Here is a 17,013-nt window from a genome sequence, read left to right as displayed (position 1 = left end):
ACTAAAATTTAAAGGGGTTGTCCCACGAAAAATATTCTACAGTTTTCAAACCAGCACCTGGAACTGAATACTTTTGTAATTGCATGCAAAAAATTTTTTTAGCATAGCCAGTGAGTTATTCAATAAAATGTAAATGTATAGCGCCACCTGTCTTATTTCTTTGTCCTGCTCACTGAGAAGACCACACATGCTCAGTTTCATCCTGCAACTGCCTCCTGAGCTGTGATAGGTAGAGAGGGGACACGCCCCCTGAGCTGTGATAGGGAGAGCATGGACACGCCCCCTGAGCTGCAGCAGAAAAGACACTCCCTCTGAGCTGTCAGCCTGATATAAACCTAGCAGAGCAATGAATGAGGAGATCTCTGGATCCATGTGAGGTACAGGGCTGGTTCTAGCTTTGTTAGAAAGATATTGTCTGATTTTATTTAGTCATGGGATAATCCCTTTAAGGAAACCCTGAACTATATTAATCAACCCATTAGAACACTTAACTTGTCGTCCACATGGTCAGCTTTCTGCATGTGATTTTGGAAGCCAAAGTTGAGAGTGGATCATAAAAGGAGAGAAAGTATGCAGCAGGGGTATGCAACCTCCGGCACTCCAGCTGTCGTGAAACTACAACTCCCAGCATGCATACTTGCTCTGTTCTTCTCAGCACTTCCATAGAAGTGAATGGAGCATGCTGGGAATTGTAGTTTCACAACAGCTGCAGTGCCGAAGGTTGCTGATCTCTGGTATACAGGACAGATATGACTTCCCCTCTTTTTTTTTATTCACTCCTGGTTTTGGCTTCCAAAACTGGATGCAGAAACCTGACCGTGTGGTCGTACCCGTATAGTGACATTCAAGGCTGTTACTATTAATTGCTGAAATCTCTCGCGCATGAAGGCTATTACATCTGTGTCATGATAGAATCAATCCTACATTCGTCAGAGCTACGTAGTCTGGCAGCGCATATTACGTTTAGTAATGAAAAATACTTCAATTCTGCTACTTTTATTATAACTAGTGTTTGGCCATTTGTCACATAAACAGCAGTGCTGAATACTCGGCTCAATTATTAACAAGCAGCTTATCAGTGTGGCCAGGCTATTCCGGGGAGGAATTATTAACTGCTAGAGGCTGATGTGCCCTTGAAAATGTACCAGGATGTTTGTCCAAAGTCTCTTCAGCCGCAGTCAACCTAAAATGTACAGTAAACTGTAAGGTGACATGTCGGCGCAATAACCATCGCATAACCGACATCCTCCAAGGCTTAGTATAAGCAAATAAGCAAATAAATCTTTAGCAAATAAATATTATCTTTGATAACTGATGTAATGGAAATCATAGAATTTTCTAGTCTATTTTCTGTACTAGGGCTTGTTCACATGACCGTGCCATTTTTTGGATGCCGCCCGTGTGTCTTCCACGATTTGCAGAACGGAACAGGAGGCCCATTATAGAAATGCCTATTCTCGTCCGCAAAGCGGACAAGAATAGGACAGGACTCATCATTTTTGCGGAGCCACGGAACATAGCAACGGATGTGGACAGCACACAGAGTGCTGTCAGCATCTTTTGCGGACCCATTGAAATGAATGGCTCCGTATACGGAACGCAAAATACGTTCATGTGAACAAGCCATTAATCAAATCTTCAAGATCTCGGGTTTGCTGTTCTAATGAATAGTACATTTCGGGATTTACTTCCGGGGGATACACAAGTTGTGACTAATATTGGTAAAGTACCGCTATCAGAGCTTGGTCTAGTAAAAAGCCGTGGGCCAAGACAGATTTCTATCCCTCCGGAGTACACAATTAAGATTTCTAAGCAGAGATTTTGGGGAATTGATAAAGTATACTGGAAAATAACTTTTCATTATGCAGGACTTTTTTCTCCACTAAAAATTTTTTGTGAAAATGCAGGCATGACTGTGTGCATAAAGCCTTAGGCCCCTTTCACACGAGCAAGTTTCCCGCGTGGGTGCAATGCGTGACGTGAATGCATTACACCCGCACTGAATCCTGACCCGTTCCTTTCAATGGGTCTGTGCACATGAGCGTTTTTTTCACGCATCAGTTCTGCGTTGCGTGAAAATCGCAGCATGTTCTATACTCTGCGTTTTTCACGCAGCCCTGGCCCCATGAGTGGGGCTTCAGTGAAAAACACATCGCATCCGGAAGCAAGTGCGGATGCGATGCGTTTTTCACTGATGGTTGCTAAGAGATGTTGTTTGTAAACCTTCAGTTTTTTATCACGCGTGCGAAAAACGCATCAAAATGCATTGCACTCGCGCGGGAAAAACTAAACAACTGAACGCAATCGCAGACAAAACTGACTGAACTTGCTTGCAAAATGTGCGAGTTTCACTGAACGCACTCGGACCTAATCCGTCACGCTCGTGTGAAAGAGGCCTTACTCTGTCATTGAATCCAAGCAGACTTTTACCATTTTTAGTCCTTTTTTTGCTGTATTTTTTATGCCTTTTTTTAGAGTAACCTTTTAAACGTGCATTTTTCAACTTTTTTTCAACTCCTATAGAGAAACTATTAGAAAAAACAATAACACGTGGCATAGGTGCAACTGAGTCCCATTCAAGTGAATGCCTCAGCTGCGATACCAAGCACAGCCGCCATACAATGTACAGCACTGGGCTTGGTGGTAAACAGCGAAGAGGAGGTTTCCACAAACGGCTGATCAGCAGGCATCCTGGGCAGGGGTGCAGGGGTGCACCTAGCCTTTCTGCTGCCTGAGGCAAAAACTGAAACGGCGCCCCCCCATGCCAATTTCTTAACCTAACCCCTTTGCCACAATGAAAGCGCTCATTGCCCATGGCCCTTCCGCTGCCCCCCTCTTGCCCCTACCTGGTGCTGCCTCACCTGGCCTCATTGGTGGTGCACCCCTGGTCCTGGGAGTAGGACTAACGCAGATCTCATATTGATGACCTATACTGAGGACCGTCATCAATGTGATAATCCCAGAAACCTCTTAAAAAAGTATCCTACACTTCTATTGTGGGGGAAAAAAAAGTCATATATTATGGCCAGATGTTATGTAGAGGCCAGCCGCTGTATATACCTTTGGAGATCCACCGCCAGCGCAGGGACTTTATTCAGACCGACGTCTAAAACACTGGTCGTAATAAATGACCCCCACTTTTTTCCTTTAGGCCATGGTCACACATGACTGATTAGCTGCAGATTTGCCGTAGCGGTTTTACATGTGGAAAATCCGCTTGTTGGAAAATAAGCTTGTTGTACAGGACCAGCAAAGTGGATTCGAATTTCAGAATTCTCATCTACATGCTGCGGAAAAATAAAAACAACAGAAAATCTGCGGTATTGCCAGTTGAAATTCGCAGTGTGTCAATTTATACAGTGGATTTCTCTTGTGGAGTTCCTTTTCCAATGAAGAGGGTGAAATCTGGCTTTTGCGCTGCAAAAAACACATGTAATACATGTGGTTTTCTTGTGTTTTTTTTTTTCATGTGTTTTTTGCAGTGGAAAAGCAGCAGAATTTTCCTCTGGATTTTCCATCACTTGTGTCCCTGGGCTCAATGTCTGCCAGTGTGTATGCCCACTAGCATTTTCTTCACTGCATTTTTCTCTGGTAGAGAAGATGGCGTGAAAACGCCAAAAAGAAATACACCAAGAGCTACAAAAACGCCTGCATTTTGTATTTCCGACAGTCCTCCAGTGACCATCTTGAGCTGGCATTTTTTATGCAAAAAAAAAAAAAAAAACGCCAAAAGGTGCGGGAGCAAAAAACGTAAATAAAAACACAAAAGTGCAGAAAAATACCAACAAAATCCTACGCGTGAACCCACCGCCTGACAGCTACTTGTGGCCTGAGAAAATGGAGGCACGATGCTATACACAGTTTTAAATACCGTAAGTGTTGATATTTGGGGTGAAATCTTGTATCACAGATGTGGCCTATACACCATGTTATATCACACAGTGAGGGCTCATGCACACGAACGTATTTTCTTTCCATGTCCATTCCGTTTTTTTTTTGCGGAGCGTATGTGGAACCATTCATTTCAATGGGTCCGCAAAAAAAAAAAAAAAAAAGTTACTCCGTGTGCATTCTGTTTCCATTACGCAAAAAAATAGAACATGTCCTATCATTGTCCGCATTACGGACAAGGATAGGACTGTTCTATCATGGGTCAGCTGTTCCGTTCCGCAAAATACATAATGCACACGGACATCATCCATATTTTTTGCGGATCCATTTTTTGCGGACCTCAAAATACATACGGTCGTGTGCATGAACCCTGATGGAGTAAGAAACAGATCCGCAATAATAATTATTAAGAGGGTTTCATACAACCTAACGTTTTACCGTGATCCATACATAAAATCATCAGTCTTCTCATCATCATAGATTATTAAAGAACTGGCATCAGGCTGGATTCACACATGCCATTTCCTGGTGCAGTTTTTGGACCCCATAGGAACAGAAAGACTTACCTCTCTGCTCTCTCTTATATCCACTACTGTCTTTGGTCTAAAAATCACATCTAACTGTACACAATCTGCACCTGTGAATGCGGCCTTACAGCGCAGCGTACCTGCCATCACATAGCATTGCCTTTGTATTGGGGAGATCCAGTCAGAAACCGTGAGATTCTACAACCTGAATTTGGATGTTTTTATGAGCCACAATCTATCATTTTGTGGCTGATCTTTCTACAGATACTTCTCTCTGTGACTCTGCCTATATCACTGGATGGCAATGCCATGGCAGAGGTCTGCCCTCAATACCCCGTCAGTAAAAGCTCTGTCCATGGGCACAGGGCACTTACCCAATGACCACCAGCTGAGTGTCCGGGCTGAGATTGTGCCGCTGCTGCTGCGGGCGAGATGCCTGCCTCACTCTGCAGGAGGATGAGGGGTGGGCAGCTGTGGGCATTGATACAGACGGGTCCCTGCCCGGGCACAGTGGAAAGCAGCGTTCATTTTCCAGGCTGCCACTCCCGGCGTAAGGAGGGAAGGGGTTAAGGCGGCCTGTGCTGAGGAGGTGGAGGCGGAGGGTCCTCCGGAGCTGTCACCAGGAGGGGCAGAGGATGGGTGCTGGTAGATAATGCCACCCTCTGTCTGCCGGCTGAGAGATCATGCACATTGTTTACCTCAGCTCAATCACATTCAGCTACTAGATGGGCACAATGTATGGTCCTCTGCTACCATATAAGGAAGTCCCTTAAAGGGACAGCACATATTAATCCTGTAGTATGTCTACAGTACGGCGTCTTCTCCCACCAATAGAAATGTATCCCTCAAAGATGGGGGCAGAGCGCCCCCACCGGACATATAGCATCTCTGTGCATGAAGTTATCTACAAGGCAAGTGCTCAAACACTGAACATGGATTTCTGTAGGTTGAATGAAGTCCTTTGTTTTCTAGAAGCAGCTGAGAGCCAAGAAAAGCCCTTGCTTCATGAACCATGATGGCGGCCTCATCCTGTCCGGTTCTGAGGACATGTGTGAGCGCTACCAGCAGCCAGTCCTGTCAGCCTTAGGCCTCTTGCACACAAATGTGTTTTTTTTTCTTTCAGTTTCTGTTCCGTTTTTTTGTGTTCCGTTTGCGGTCCATATGCAGAACCATTCACTTCAATGGGTCCGCAAAAACAACGAAAGGTACTCCGTATGCATTCTGTTTCTGTATTTCGTTCCGTTCAAAGATAGAACATGTCCTATTATTGCCCGCAAATCACGTTCCGTGGCTCCATTCAAGTCAATGGTTCCACAAAAAAAACTAAATGCATATGGAATGCATCTGTATGTCTTCCGGATCCGTTCCGTTTTTGCGGAACCGTCCATTGAAAATGTTATGCCCAGCCCAATTTTTTTATGTACTTACTGTCTAAACATTATTGTATGCTTCCGTTTCCGTTTGCGATCCGCAAAAAACAAACTGAAAAACGGGATGGAAAAATTACTGAAACAAAAACCCGGAAAAAAGGATCTGTTAAAAACGGACCGCAAAATACAAAAAAAAAAAAAACATACGGTCGTGTCCAAGAGGCCTTAGGGCTCATACACATGAACGTATTTTCTTTCTGTGTCCGTTCCGTCTTTTTTGCGGACCGCATGCAGAACCATTCATTTCAATGGGTCCGCAAAAAAAATGTAAGTTACTCCGAGTGCATTCCGTTTCCGTATGTCCGTATTTTCGTTCTGCAAAAAAATAGAACATGCCCTATTATAGGACTGTTCTATTAGGGGCCAGCTGTTCCGTTCTGCAAAATACGAAATGCACACAGATGTCATCCCTATTTTTTGCGGATCCGTTTTTTGCAGACCGCAAAATACATACGGTCAAGTGCATGAGGCCTTAGAGGGTAATTTATTAAGAAATATACGTCACTTTGTGGTGTATTTAACCCCTTTGCAACAAAAATGTAGCCTTTTTTTCCTGCTCATGCCACTTTTAGATTTAGTGGCCATTTAAAATAATCCCTTTGTTCTGCATGCGTGGATCCACTGATGTCTATGAACTCATCTCTCAAGAAAGCCGCATCTATCACTCATCCTGTTTCTAGCCACACAATTCTCGTTCAGGGGTCACCGCAGGAAAATGTAAAATGGGCCACCATGTGGTACATGGCCGAGCAATGTCCACCAAGGTCACTTATTAGTGGCTCTAAACTCAGCTAATTGAGGGGAACCTGATTGAGAGACCCCCTTTCTATAGCATACATGTGCACAAATAGGGCATGTGCGCATGGAGAGTTCCTTAGAGGGTCTCAAGTATACACTAATAGGCTCCCACTAGCTAAACTGGCCTTGCTTATAATTCTTACATCTATGTAATGTAAGGCTACTTTCACACTGGCGTTTTGGTTTCCGTTTGTGAGATCCGTTATGGACCACTTGTGAGCGGTCCATAACGGATCAGTTTTTCCCTAATGCATTCTGAATGGATAAGGATCCGCTCAGAATGCATCAGTTTGCCTTCTTTCCGTCTCCATTCCGCTTTGGAGGCGAACACCAAAACGCTGCTTGTAGCGTTTTGGTGTCCGTCTGACGAAAATGAGCCAAGACGGATCCGTCTTGAACACCATTGAAAGTCAATGCAGGATGGATCCGTTTTCTATTGTGCCAGATTGTGTTATAGAAAACTGATCCGTCCCCAGTGACTTACATTGTGTGTCAGCACGGATCCGTTTTCTATAACACAATCTGGCACAATAGAAAACTGATCCGTCCCCCATTGACTTTCAATGGTGTTCCAGCCGGATCCGTCTTGGCTATGTTACAGATAATAAAAACTGATCCGTTCTGAACGGATGCGGACGGTTGTATTATCTGAACGGATCCGTCCATGATGGATCCGCACAAAACGCGAGTGTGAAAGTAGCCTAACTAGAAAATTACATTCTACTTGAAGGTCGTTAACAGGTTAGAGATGGTATAGGTGAACCATAGGCCGCTATACTTTATATTGCTGATGAGCTCCAGAGTGCCGCTACATGGTTAGGCTACGTTCACATCTCCCTTGTGAACTTTTAGCTGGACAAAAAGTCATGCATGCATCTTTTTTTTGTCCTACTAAAAGCCAGCGTTTCTGCCAAAAGCATCCAGATCCTCATCTGATCCCATTGTAGTCAATGGGGATCCATCGGAGCGCAGCGTTATCTGGCTATGCCAGATACAGTGAACTCACACTGGAGATGTGAATGTAGCTTAAGTTGCAATTCAATGACATTTTTGGCATGGATCCTGTCTCCTCAACTCTTAGGGTCCATTCACACATCCGCAAATTCGTTCCACATTTTGCGGAACCGAATTGCGGACCCATTCATTTCTATGGTGCAGCACAATGTGCTGCCCGGATCCGGAATTGCGGATCCGCACTTCCGGGTCTGCAATTCCGTTCCCAAAAAAATAGAACATGTCCTATTCTTGTCCGCGATTGCGGACAAGAATAGGCATTTTCTATTAAGTGCCGGCGATGTGCGGTCCGCATCGCCGATGTCCGTGTTTTGCGGATCCACGGATCCGTGGATCCGCAAAACACTTGGATGTGTGAATGGCCCCTCAAGGCTTGATTCAGACAACAGTCTTTTCTGTCCACGTGCCATCTGGATTGTACCCGTTAGGGATGAGCGAATCGACTTTGGATGAAACATCCGAAGTCCATTCGCATAAAACTTTGTTACTAATACTGTACGGAGCGCTCCATACAGTATTAGAATGTATTGGCTCCGATGAGACGAAGTTCTAACTTCGCGAAGTCTAACGAGACTTTGCGTAATAACTTCATAAATTGATTTCTACTGTAAAAAAAAACATTTCCTAAACTTTGGGTACCACTTGGAACCGAACCCAAGTTCGGGAAATGTTTTTTTTTTTTTTAACAGTAGAAATCAATTTATGAAGTTATTACGCAAAGTCTCGTTAGACTTCGCGAAGTTAGAACTTCGTCTCATCGGAGCCAATACATTCTAATACTGTACAGAGCGCTCGATGGTCCATGTAAATCACCCTATTGACGCTAATGCTTCAATGTTCAGTCCGGGTGCTGTCCATTTTTAACAATTGTTCGGGTTCATGTGAATAAACCCTAAATAGTGCAGCTCCCATGTTCAAATGAATGGGTCTAGAAAAGAAATGAATGCGCCTGGATGCTATACGGACATCCAAGGATGGCTGCGTTTGACTGATAGAAATCTCAACTTTCGTATGATTCTAGCCTAAGGCAAAAAAAATCCAGAAATAATTGACAACCAGGACCCTACCACTAGCCATGCATCACAGTCCACACGATGGTCCTGTCATGGGCTGTTCCCTGTGAATGAGTGGGCACTACTGTCTGGCCTCAACTACACAATGGTATGGACTGCAATGTAGCTGGTAATGGCGCAGTCTGCTGGGGGCACTGTTATATGGAACATTTTAAGAGGAACATCACTAGGTCTGGGCACTCAAGGCCCTATATTGCAGTTTTGCATTGAAATTACAACTAGGGTTGGTTTTGGACGTATGACCAGATCGTGCAGGGTGGAGCACGTATCTGAAAACTTTTCTGCAGCATCTATTTTAGAGACCCCAGTGTGTCATAAAAATGGTAGCTGGTCACAATTGGCGTAAATTATTGCACCTGGCTTATGAAAAAAGCTGCTGTCCCCATGACTGTTTAAGCCTCAGCCTCAAATATGCCAGTTACAGAATTCATGTGGAAAATGTAGCAGTATCACAGTCATTTACAAATGATCAGCCCCAAACCATAAAATAAAACACCCGTCAAGCAGCAAGAAAATGGTTGTAGAGTCTATAGTCCAGGACACTGCTCCTATGTGGGACCTGTGGGACACTGCCCACTGTACAGCTAAGGTGGGACTAATATCACCATTAGAGATGACAGAGGTTTGGAAAAATTTGATTCAGGAGTTTTGCCAAAGTTCACCAAGAAATTTTATTTGTTACAAATTAATTCATCATGAACTGCTATAAATAAATTATACCCAAGATCCGCAATACACGGGCGCCGTTCAGTGGGCATTCCGCATCATGGATGCGGACCCATTCACTTGAATGGGTCCGCAAATCTGGGGATGCGGAACGAGGCATGGAACGGAAGCACTACGGAGTGCTTCCGTGGGGTTTCGTCCCGTACTTCCGTTCTGCAAAAAGATAGAACATGTCCTATCTTTTTGCGGAACGGGCGGATCGCTGACCCATTAAAGTGAATGGGTCTGTGATCTGCTGCAGCTGCCACGGGGCGCACATGTTCGTGTGCAAGAGACCTTAGATTATGGCCAGACGGAGAGGCCATGCTGCGGGCAGGTTTTCGGCCATGCTGCAGGGGCGTACTACTGTAGCGGCAGACCATGCGAATGCTATGGGGCCCAGGGCAAAAGGGGGCCCACTCTTAGTTGAGATTATCTCCTCTTCTACTGGAGGTGAAAACTTGGTCACGACTCTACCCTTTAAAGGAACAGCTTTTAGCAAATAAAGCTGTGGGAAAAATGCCCTAGGGTCATTAAAAAGGGTTTAGGCAGAAACCCTTCTGTCTGGTGTGGGGGGCCTGGTTTTATCCTTGCTATGGGGCCCTTACTTCTCTATGTACATCACTGCCATGCTGCCTTTCATTTAATAAAGAAGACAGCACCGTATAGTCGGTCTTCATTGTTAATGGCGGCATGGCACCTTTAATGCCCCTTTAAACAGGGGCTGTTGCTGGTATGAGGTTTGGCTGGTGAGGTGGGGGCACAATATGCTGGCATACCCACTTCTCCAACCCCAGTGCTCTCCTGCTCTACAGGTGGGAGCCCTTCTTCTGCTATCTGCTTTTCCTCCTTTTCCACATCATCTCATATCGATGAGAATATATCATCAGGAACATCCAGCTGCTCCTCTCTCTGTGTCTTGATGACTTTTCTAGGACATGAAGGATAATTTGGAAGAAGTAAAGCCAGAAAAAGATGAGGATGGTCATCATTAAGACCTGGCCCCCCTAAGGGGTGCAGACTGGATCGTATTGGTTGGCACGCTGAGCACTGGAATAATAAAGGCTTCTATCTTATTGGTATTGAATTACCTATCTTAGTTTATGGCTAATCTAGGAATAAGTAGGAATAGCTCCTGTACTCTCCATGTACTTCGCTGCACTTTCCCTGCACTCTCCTTTCACTGTCCCTGCACTCTCCCTGCACTCTCCCTGCACTCGTCCTCTCCAATATTCTTCTATTAATCATTTTCAGCAACACTGTCCCTATAGCACGAGAGCTTGCCACGTCTTTCCCTATGCTCAGCTCACAGGACAGTGGCGGAGACCGCACGGGATGAAGGTTTTATAGGGCTGTGACATGGGATGGCTATCTGCGGTTAGGCTGGCTGCAAAGCATTATGAGTGATCTCGCCGCCTTACATGCAGCCGCCATTTTAGGAAAACTGATTTGTTACCATGGAGTGCAAGGAAATTCGGATTTGTTACAAATCAAAATTTTCCTAAAACTTCGGACCAAATTCCACTTCGAATGCTTCGCTCAACACTAAGTACCATGTTATAAACATCTAAAGCATAGTATACTACTAGAATTGCCACTTTAAATGATGTTGCTTGACTTTTTTACAGTTGGTGGTGGTACAGGAAAGTGATGATTCTTGCTGAAGAAATAAGTAGGCGTCAGTTTTCTTGAAATGCTGGGTAACCCTCAATTACATGAGTGACAATGCAGAAAGTGTCTGGAGACAGAAGTACAGGAGGAACTAATTGCTGCGGCATTGTGTAGCAGCCCCTGGAGGAATGGCACAGATGCTAACCAAGCAAACATGGATATCCTGGGCCATTTGTGTTTTGAGAAAAACAAGACTGAAGGTCAAATATACTACAATGATTCTTTCAGAGTTGCTGTCCTATAAATAATATAGATGGAATGAGTATGACCATTTCTACAGAGAAAAAGGCTCAGAAACATTTATAATGAGATTTCAGAGCATCTTTTATATTGGTTTTCAGCACAAAACTTTTAGGGTAAAGACAAATTTGCTTTGTGTAACAGACGCACATAACATCAACAGTATTAAAACTATACCTTTCTTCTGTCTGTATGTTAAACAGCTGCAGAGAAATCTACATTTTATTCATATGCAAATGAGCACATTCAAGCTCCATTCATACTCCCCCTCCCTTTCATTGACAGGGCTAAACATCAACATTCGGATGGCAAATCTGTGTCCTAATGCTGTTGCTATAGCATGTACATATCATCTTACTACTAACTATAGCCTTATCATATTGAGAATAGAAGTTTTCTATGCTTAGAAAGCTAAGACATATTACTAGTATATGGTTATTAGGCTTTCACACTCGTGTTTTGTGCGTATCCGTCATGAACGGATCCGTTTAGATAATGCAACCGTCTGCATCCATTCTGAATGGATCCATTTGTATTATCTTTAACATAGCCAAGACAGATCCATCTTGAACACCATTGAAAGTCAGTGGAGGATGGATCAGTTTTCTATTGTGCCAGATTGTGTCAGTGAAAATTTATCCGTCCCCATTGACTTATATTGTGTGCCAGGACGGATCAGTTTTTGCTCAGTTTCATCAAGCAGCGTTTTGGTGTCCATCTCCAAAGCGGAATGGAGACTAAACTGATGCATTCTCAGCGGATCCTTTTCCATTCAGAATGCATTAGAATGCAAACTGATCCGTTTTGGACGCTTGTGAGAGCCCTGAACGGATCTCACAAATGGAAAGACAAAACGCGAGTGTGAAAGTAGACTTACTGGTATATTCACAGGCACACTATACGATTTTAAAGAAACTAGTAATATGTATTAGCTTTCTAAGTATGTAAAACCACTTGTCTCAATATAATATGGCTGCAGCCTGTAGGTAAGTGGTTAGCCCTACGTGTAGATGTTCCAGATTTAAATCACAAGAGAGACGTTTAGATTTTTTTCTTCAGTTATTTTTATTTTCTCCCTCATTTTACCCATAATGTCTATACTATATTGAGAATAGAGGTTTATCTATACTTAGAAAGTTAATGCATATTAATAGTGTCTTTATAATCATATATTGTGCCTGTGAATAAACCAGCATTTCCATTCACATAGCCATTTACTGCTGCATGTAGTGGAAAGCTGGAAAAAAAATTCAAATGAAGTGGAATAAAAAAAAAAAAAACACAATTCACAGTTTTATATGCTTAGTTTTTTACCCAATTTCCTATGCAGTAAAAATTACCTGTTACCTTCATTCCCTGAGTCAGTGAGATTACAACTAGGCTTGAGCAAATCGAGCTCAGGATCAAAGATCCGAAGTTGATTCATTCAACAACTTTGTTTTTAATGCTGTTTCCACACAGCATTAAAATGTATTGGCTTAGTGTAGGAAAAGTTCGTAGCTGTGGAATTTTAAAATAGGAATCTAAAGTAGGCTTTGGTGCCAAGGTACCAGCCACTACCGAAACCGACTTTGGATTCCTATTTTAAAATGGTTTTACAGACGCAGATAGGAATACCAAAGTAATTCACTGAAGTGTCGCGCAACTTCGGGCGATATGAACTTTGCCTACACAGAGCCAATACTTTTTAATTCTGGGTGGAAACAGCATTAAAAACTAAGTTGTTAAATGAATCAGCTTCGGATCTATGACCTGAAGCTCGATTCGTTCAAGCCAAATTACCACTTTTATATAGTCTATGGCAGGCATCCTCAAACTGCGGCCCTCCAGCTGTTGTAAAACTACAACTCCCACAATGCCCTGCTGTAGGCTGATAGATGTAGGCAGTCTGGGCATGCTGGGAGTTGAAGTTTTGCAACAGCTGCAGGGCCGCAGTTTGAGGATGCCTGGTCTATGGCTATGTGAATGTAAAAATAAAAAAGTTATGGCTCTGGAAAGACTGGGAGTAAAAAATGAAAACGAAAAAAAAAAAGTAAAGTTACAGCCTTGCTGTGATAGGTTAACAATGTCATTGTCATCAACAATACTGTATATTTACCTACATAACACAGATGAGAGATGTCGCTGGGCAAAGATGTGTGCCCCCTGCTAGGCCTCTCTGAGGATGTTCTCATGAAAATTGTCCATTAAAAAGGTTTTCTGGGAGTTCAATGCTGATTGCCTATCTTTAGAATAGGTTATCAATATCTAATTGGTGGAGGTCCAACACCTGGCGCTAGTCTAGGTTATCAATATTTAACTCCCAGAAAACCCTTTTAAATACAATAATTTTTGGTGGTTTGAAAAACTTCCTGAGCAAAGAGGGCCTTTACCCCACAAGTCATTATTCATAATGTTTTTTTCATAATAATTCAAGTTATATACCTATATCTAGAGATCTATCTAGAGAATCACGCAGCAACAATAGGTATCAGAATAGCTTGTGAGATAAGCTGTAGTAAATTGGCCAGTAGCCGACTGTGCTTCATGGGCATGCTCACATGTGGTATTTTTGCTCTGCATTTTAAGTTCTTGTAGTTTGTACACCAACATGCAAAAAGTAACAAAAATCAAATCAAATGGAATCTATGATATTCCCAAGCCTAGCATCTCATCCTCTATTATTATATGCTGCCCGAGTATAGGGGACCTGACTTGAAGGAGTTGTTTAACCACAAAATATGAGATTAGTGTATGATCGGCAGAGAGCCAACTGCTGAGGTCCCTCATGAGAATGGGGGCCTGTGTTCCCCCATTTGAATGGAGTGGTGGACACACTTGTGTGCTGTCACTTAATTCAACTTGATGGGGCAGGCAGAGATAGCCATGCCCTTGTACTCCGCTATCTCCAGAAGTTTCATAGAGCAGAATGGAGCAGCGGACATGGCTGTATGTCTGATGCTACATTCAAATAAAGAAGCAAGGCCCAGGGCCGATGTTGGGGAGGTGAGAATTAGGCAATTGCCCAGTGCCCCTATCCCCAAAAAGGCCCCCTTGCAGTGGCCTTCCTCAGGGTTGCATGTCACTTTAGCAACAGTTTACAGTGGGGCACCAGAGCCTATAGCTCCCGTCCCCGCTGTTTAGCCTTTGTAGGCTGCAGGCTACTAGGCCTAAAGCCTATGAGGCAGTAGAACGGTGATAACATCGCAACCTCCTAAACTGGGTGTTAGGCGGCATGATGACATGGTCACGAATGCCTCCATCTTGACACAGGCATTCATCACCATGTCATTGCGTGGTATGAGGCCCAGGGTCATAAGGTAGTGGTGATGTCATTGCTGCCACCTGCGTTGGAAGAGGCCTGCATCGCACATGGCAGCAGGGAGCAGAAGTCAGGTGAGAATATACATTATACCACTTGACAAAAGGTTCTTTTTGCTGAGCTGAAACGTTGCAGGAGAATAAATTGCGTCTAACACCCTTTTCACTGACTATTGAGTGCTACCTCCCCTTTAGTTTATTTTTATATCCTAGTGGACAACCTGTCTAGGGTCTCAGAGGGATTGCACCGACAACTTCACTGACTGTGCTGCTGTTTTTTCTATATACATACATTTCTATGTACATTCACATACATTGGGACTACTGGGGGCACTACGGGGAAGGGAGGACAGAAGGAGCAATATATATACCAGACTATTGGGGGGAAATGGAGGAGCAGAATATATACTGGAAATAGATACTGGCATTACAAGGGGAAACAGATGGCACTATGGGGGGCAGAGGATTAATATATACACTCACCTAAAGAATTATTAGGAACACCATACTAATATGGTGTTGGACCCCCTTTTACCTTCAGAACTGCCTTACTTCTACGTGGCATTGATTCAACAAGGTGCTGATAGCATTTTTTTTAAATGTTGGCCCATATTGATAGGATAGCATCTTGCAGTTGATGGAGATTTGAGGGATGCACATCCAGGGAACGAAGCTCCCGTTCCACTACATCCCAAAGATGCTCTATTGGGTTGAGATCTGGTGACTGTGGGGGCCATTTTAGTACAGTGAACTCATTGTCATGTTCAAGAAACCAATTTGAAATGATTTGAGGTTTGTGACATGATGCATTATCCTGCTGGAAGTAGCTATCAGAGGATAGGTACATGGTGGTCAGGAAGAGATGGACATGGTGAGAAACAATGCTCAGGTAGCCCGTGGCATTTAAACGATGGCCAATTGGCACTAAGGGGCCTAAAGTGTGCCCAGAAAACATCCCCCACACCATTACACCACCACCACCAGCCTGCACAGTGGTAACAAGCCATGATGGATACATGTTCTCATTTTGTTTACGCCAAATTCAGACTCTACCATTTGAATGTCTCAACAGAAATCGAGACTCATCAGACCAGGCAACATTTTTCCAGTCTTCAACAGTCCAATTTTGGTGAGCTTGTGCAAATTGTAGCCTCTTTTTCCTATTTGTAGTGGAGATGAGTGGTACCCGGTGGGGTCTTCTGCTGTTGTAGCCCATCCGCCTCAAGGTTGTGCGTGTTGTGGCTTCACAAATGCTTTGCTGCATACCTCGGTTGTAAAGAGTGGTTATTTCAGTCAACGTTGCTCTTCAATCAGCTTGAATCAGTCGGCCCATTCTCCTCTGACCTCTAGCATCAACAAGGCATTTTCGCCCAAGGGACTGACGCATACTGCATGTTTTTCCCTTTTCACACCATTCTTTGTAAACCCTAGAAATGGTTGTGCGTGAAAATCCCAGTAACTGAGCAGATTGTGAAATACTCAGACCGGCCCGTCTGGCACCAACAACCATGCCACGCTCAAAATTGCTTAAATCACCTTTCTTTCCCATTCTGACATTCAGTTTGGAGTTCAGGAGATTGTCTTGACCAGGTGTCACGAGGGTGTCAAGAGCCACGTCTGACTCCGTTATACCCGGGGTCAGGAAGTCGCAGCGGGTGGCTGCGCGCTCTATGTCTAAAGATCACGTTGTTTCTTAGTGATTGTTTTCTGTGTTTGCCTTGCAATCCTTTTTGTCTCACTCAGGGATCCGTAGCTTCTCCTCCTCAGCTGTTTCTTGTCTGCCACTCCCAACCTCCTTATATTCTCCTCTCACACTTCTCTAGTTGCCAGTTATAGAGCTTCCTGCCTGGACTTCTATACTGACCCACTGGAGCTGTGAATCCTGGTTGTTGTTCCAGAGTGCTACCCTCCGGATCCCTGTTGGGCTTTTTGTTGTCTCCTGTTGTCGCCCACCTGGGATTATATGTTTAGTCTGTATTGTCTGTCCTCCCCTTAATGTTTTCCTTTAGAGCTAGTGGTGCGGACTAGTGTTCCCACCGCCCTGTTCACTATCTAGGGCTCATCTTAGGGAAAGCCAGGGTTTTAGGCACGTGATCGGCGTACGGGTGAGGAACCCGTCTAGGGACGTCAGGGCAGCCAGGTGCCAGCCGCAAGGTGAGTCAGGGGTCACCACCTTCCCTCTCACTTGGGCAGGGCCTTCCTCTTTCCCTCCCTCTGTGTCACGTATGTGATAGTCACGCCGATCGTGATACCAGGACCACAACCCTACATGCATTGACGCAACTGCCATGTGATTGGTTGACTAGATAATCGCATTAATGAGAAATAGAACAGGTGTTCCTACTAATTCTTTAGGTGAGTGTA

The 17,013-nt window shown here is 44.0% G+C and overlaps 1 protein-coding gene across 5 annotated transcripts in view; it reads right to left on the bottom strand.

The window, feature by feature from the left end:
- Positions 1-17,013, bottom strand: part of FAM149A (family with sequence similarity 149 member A) — a 201,731-nt gene that overhangs the window by 55,548 nt on the left and 129,170 nt on the right. The window contains exon 1 of one of the 5 annotated variants that reach the window (XM_044297897.1): positions 4,793-5,124. The exons of the other annotated variants lie outside the window; for them this stretch is intronic. Within the exon in view, the coding sequence (XP_044153832.1) occupies positions 4,793-4,899 (107 nt within the window). The 5' untranslated portion in view covers positions 4,900-5,124. Of the gene's footprint in view, positions 1-4,792; positions 5,125-17,013 lie in introns of those variants that run through there. 5 annotated transcript variants of the gene reach the window in all.

This window comes from Bufo gargarizans, chromosome 1, assembly GCF_014858855.1.
Source record: "Bufo gargarizans isolate SCDJY-AF-19 chromosome 1, ASM1485885v1, whole genome shotgun sequence".
Lineage (NCBI taxonomy): Eukaryota > Metazoa > Chordata > Amphibia > Anura > Bufonidae > Bufo > Bufo gargarizans.
Note: the sequence above shows the minus strand (reverse complement) of the source record. Positions and strands in the feature narration are given on the sequence as shown.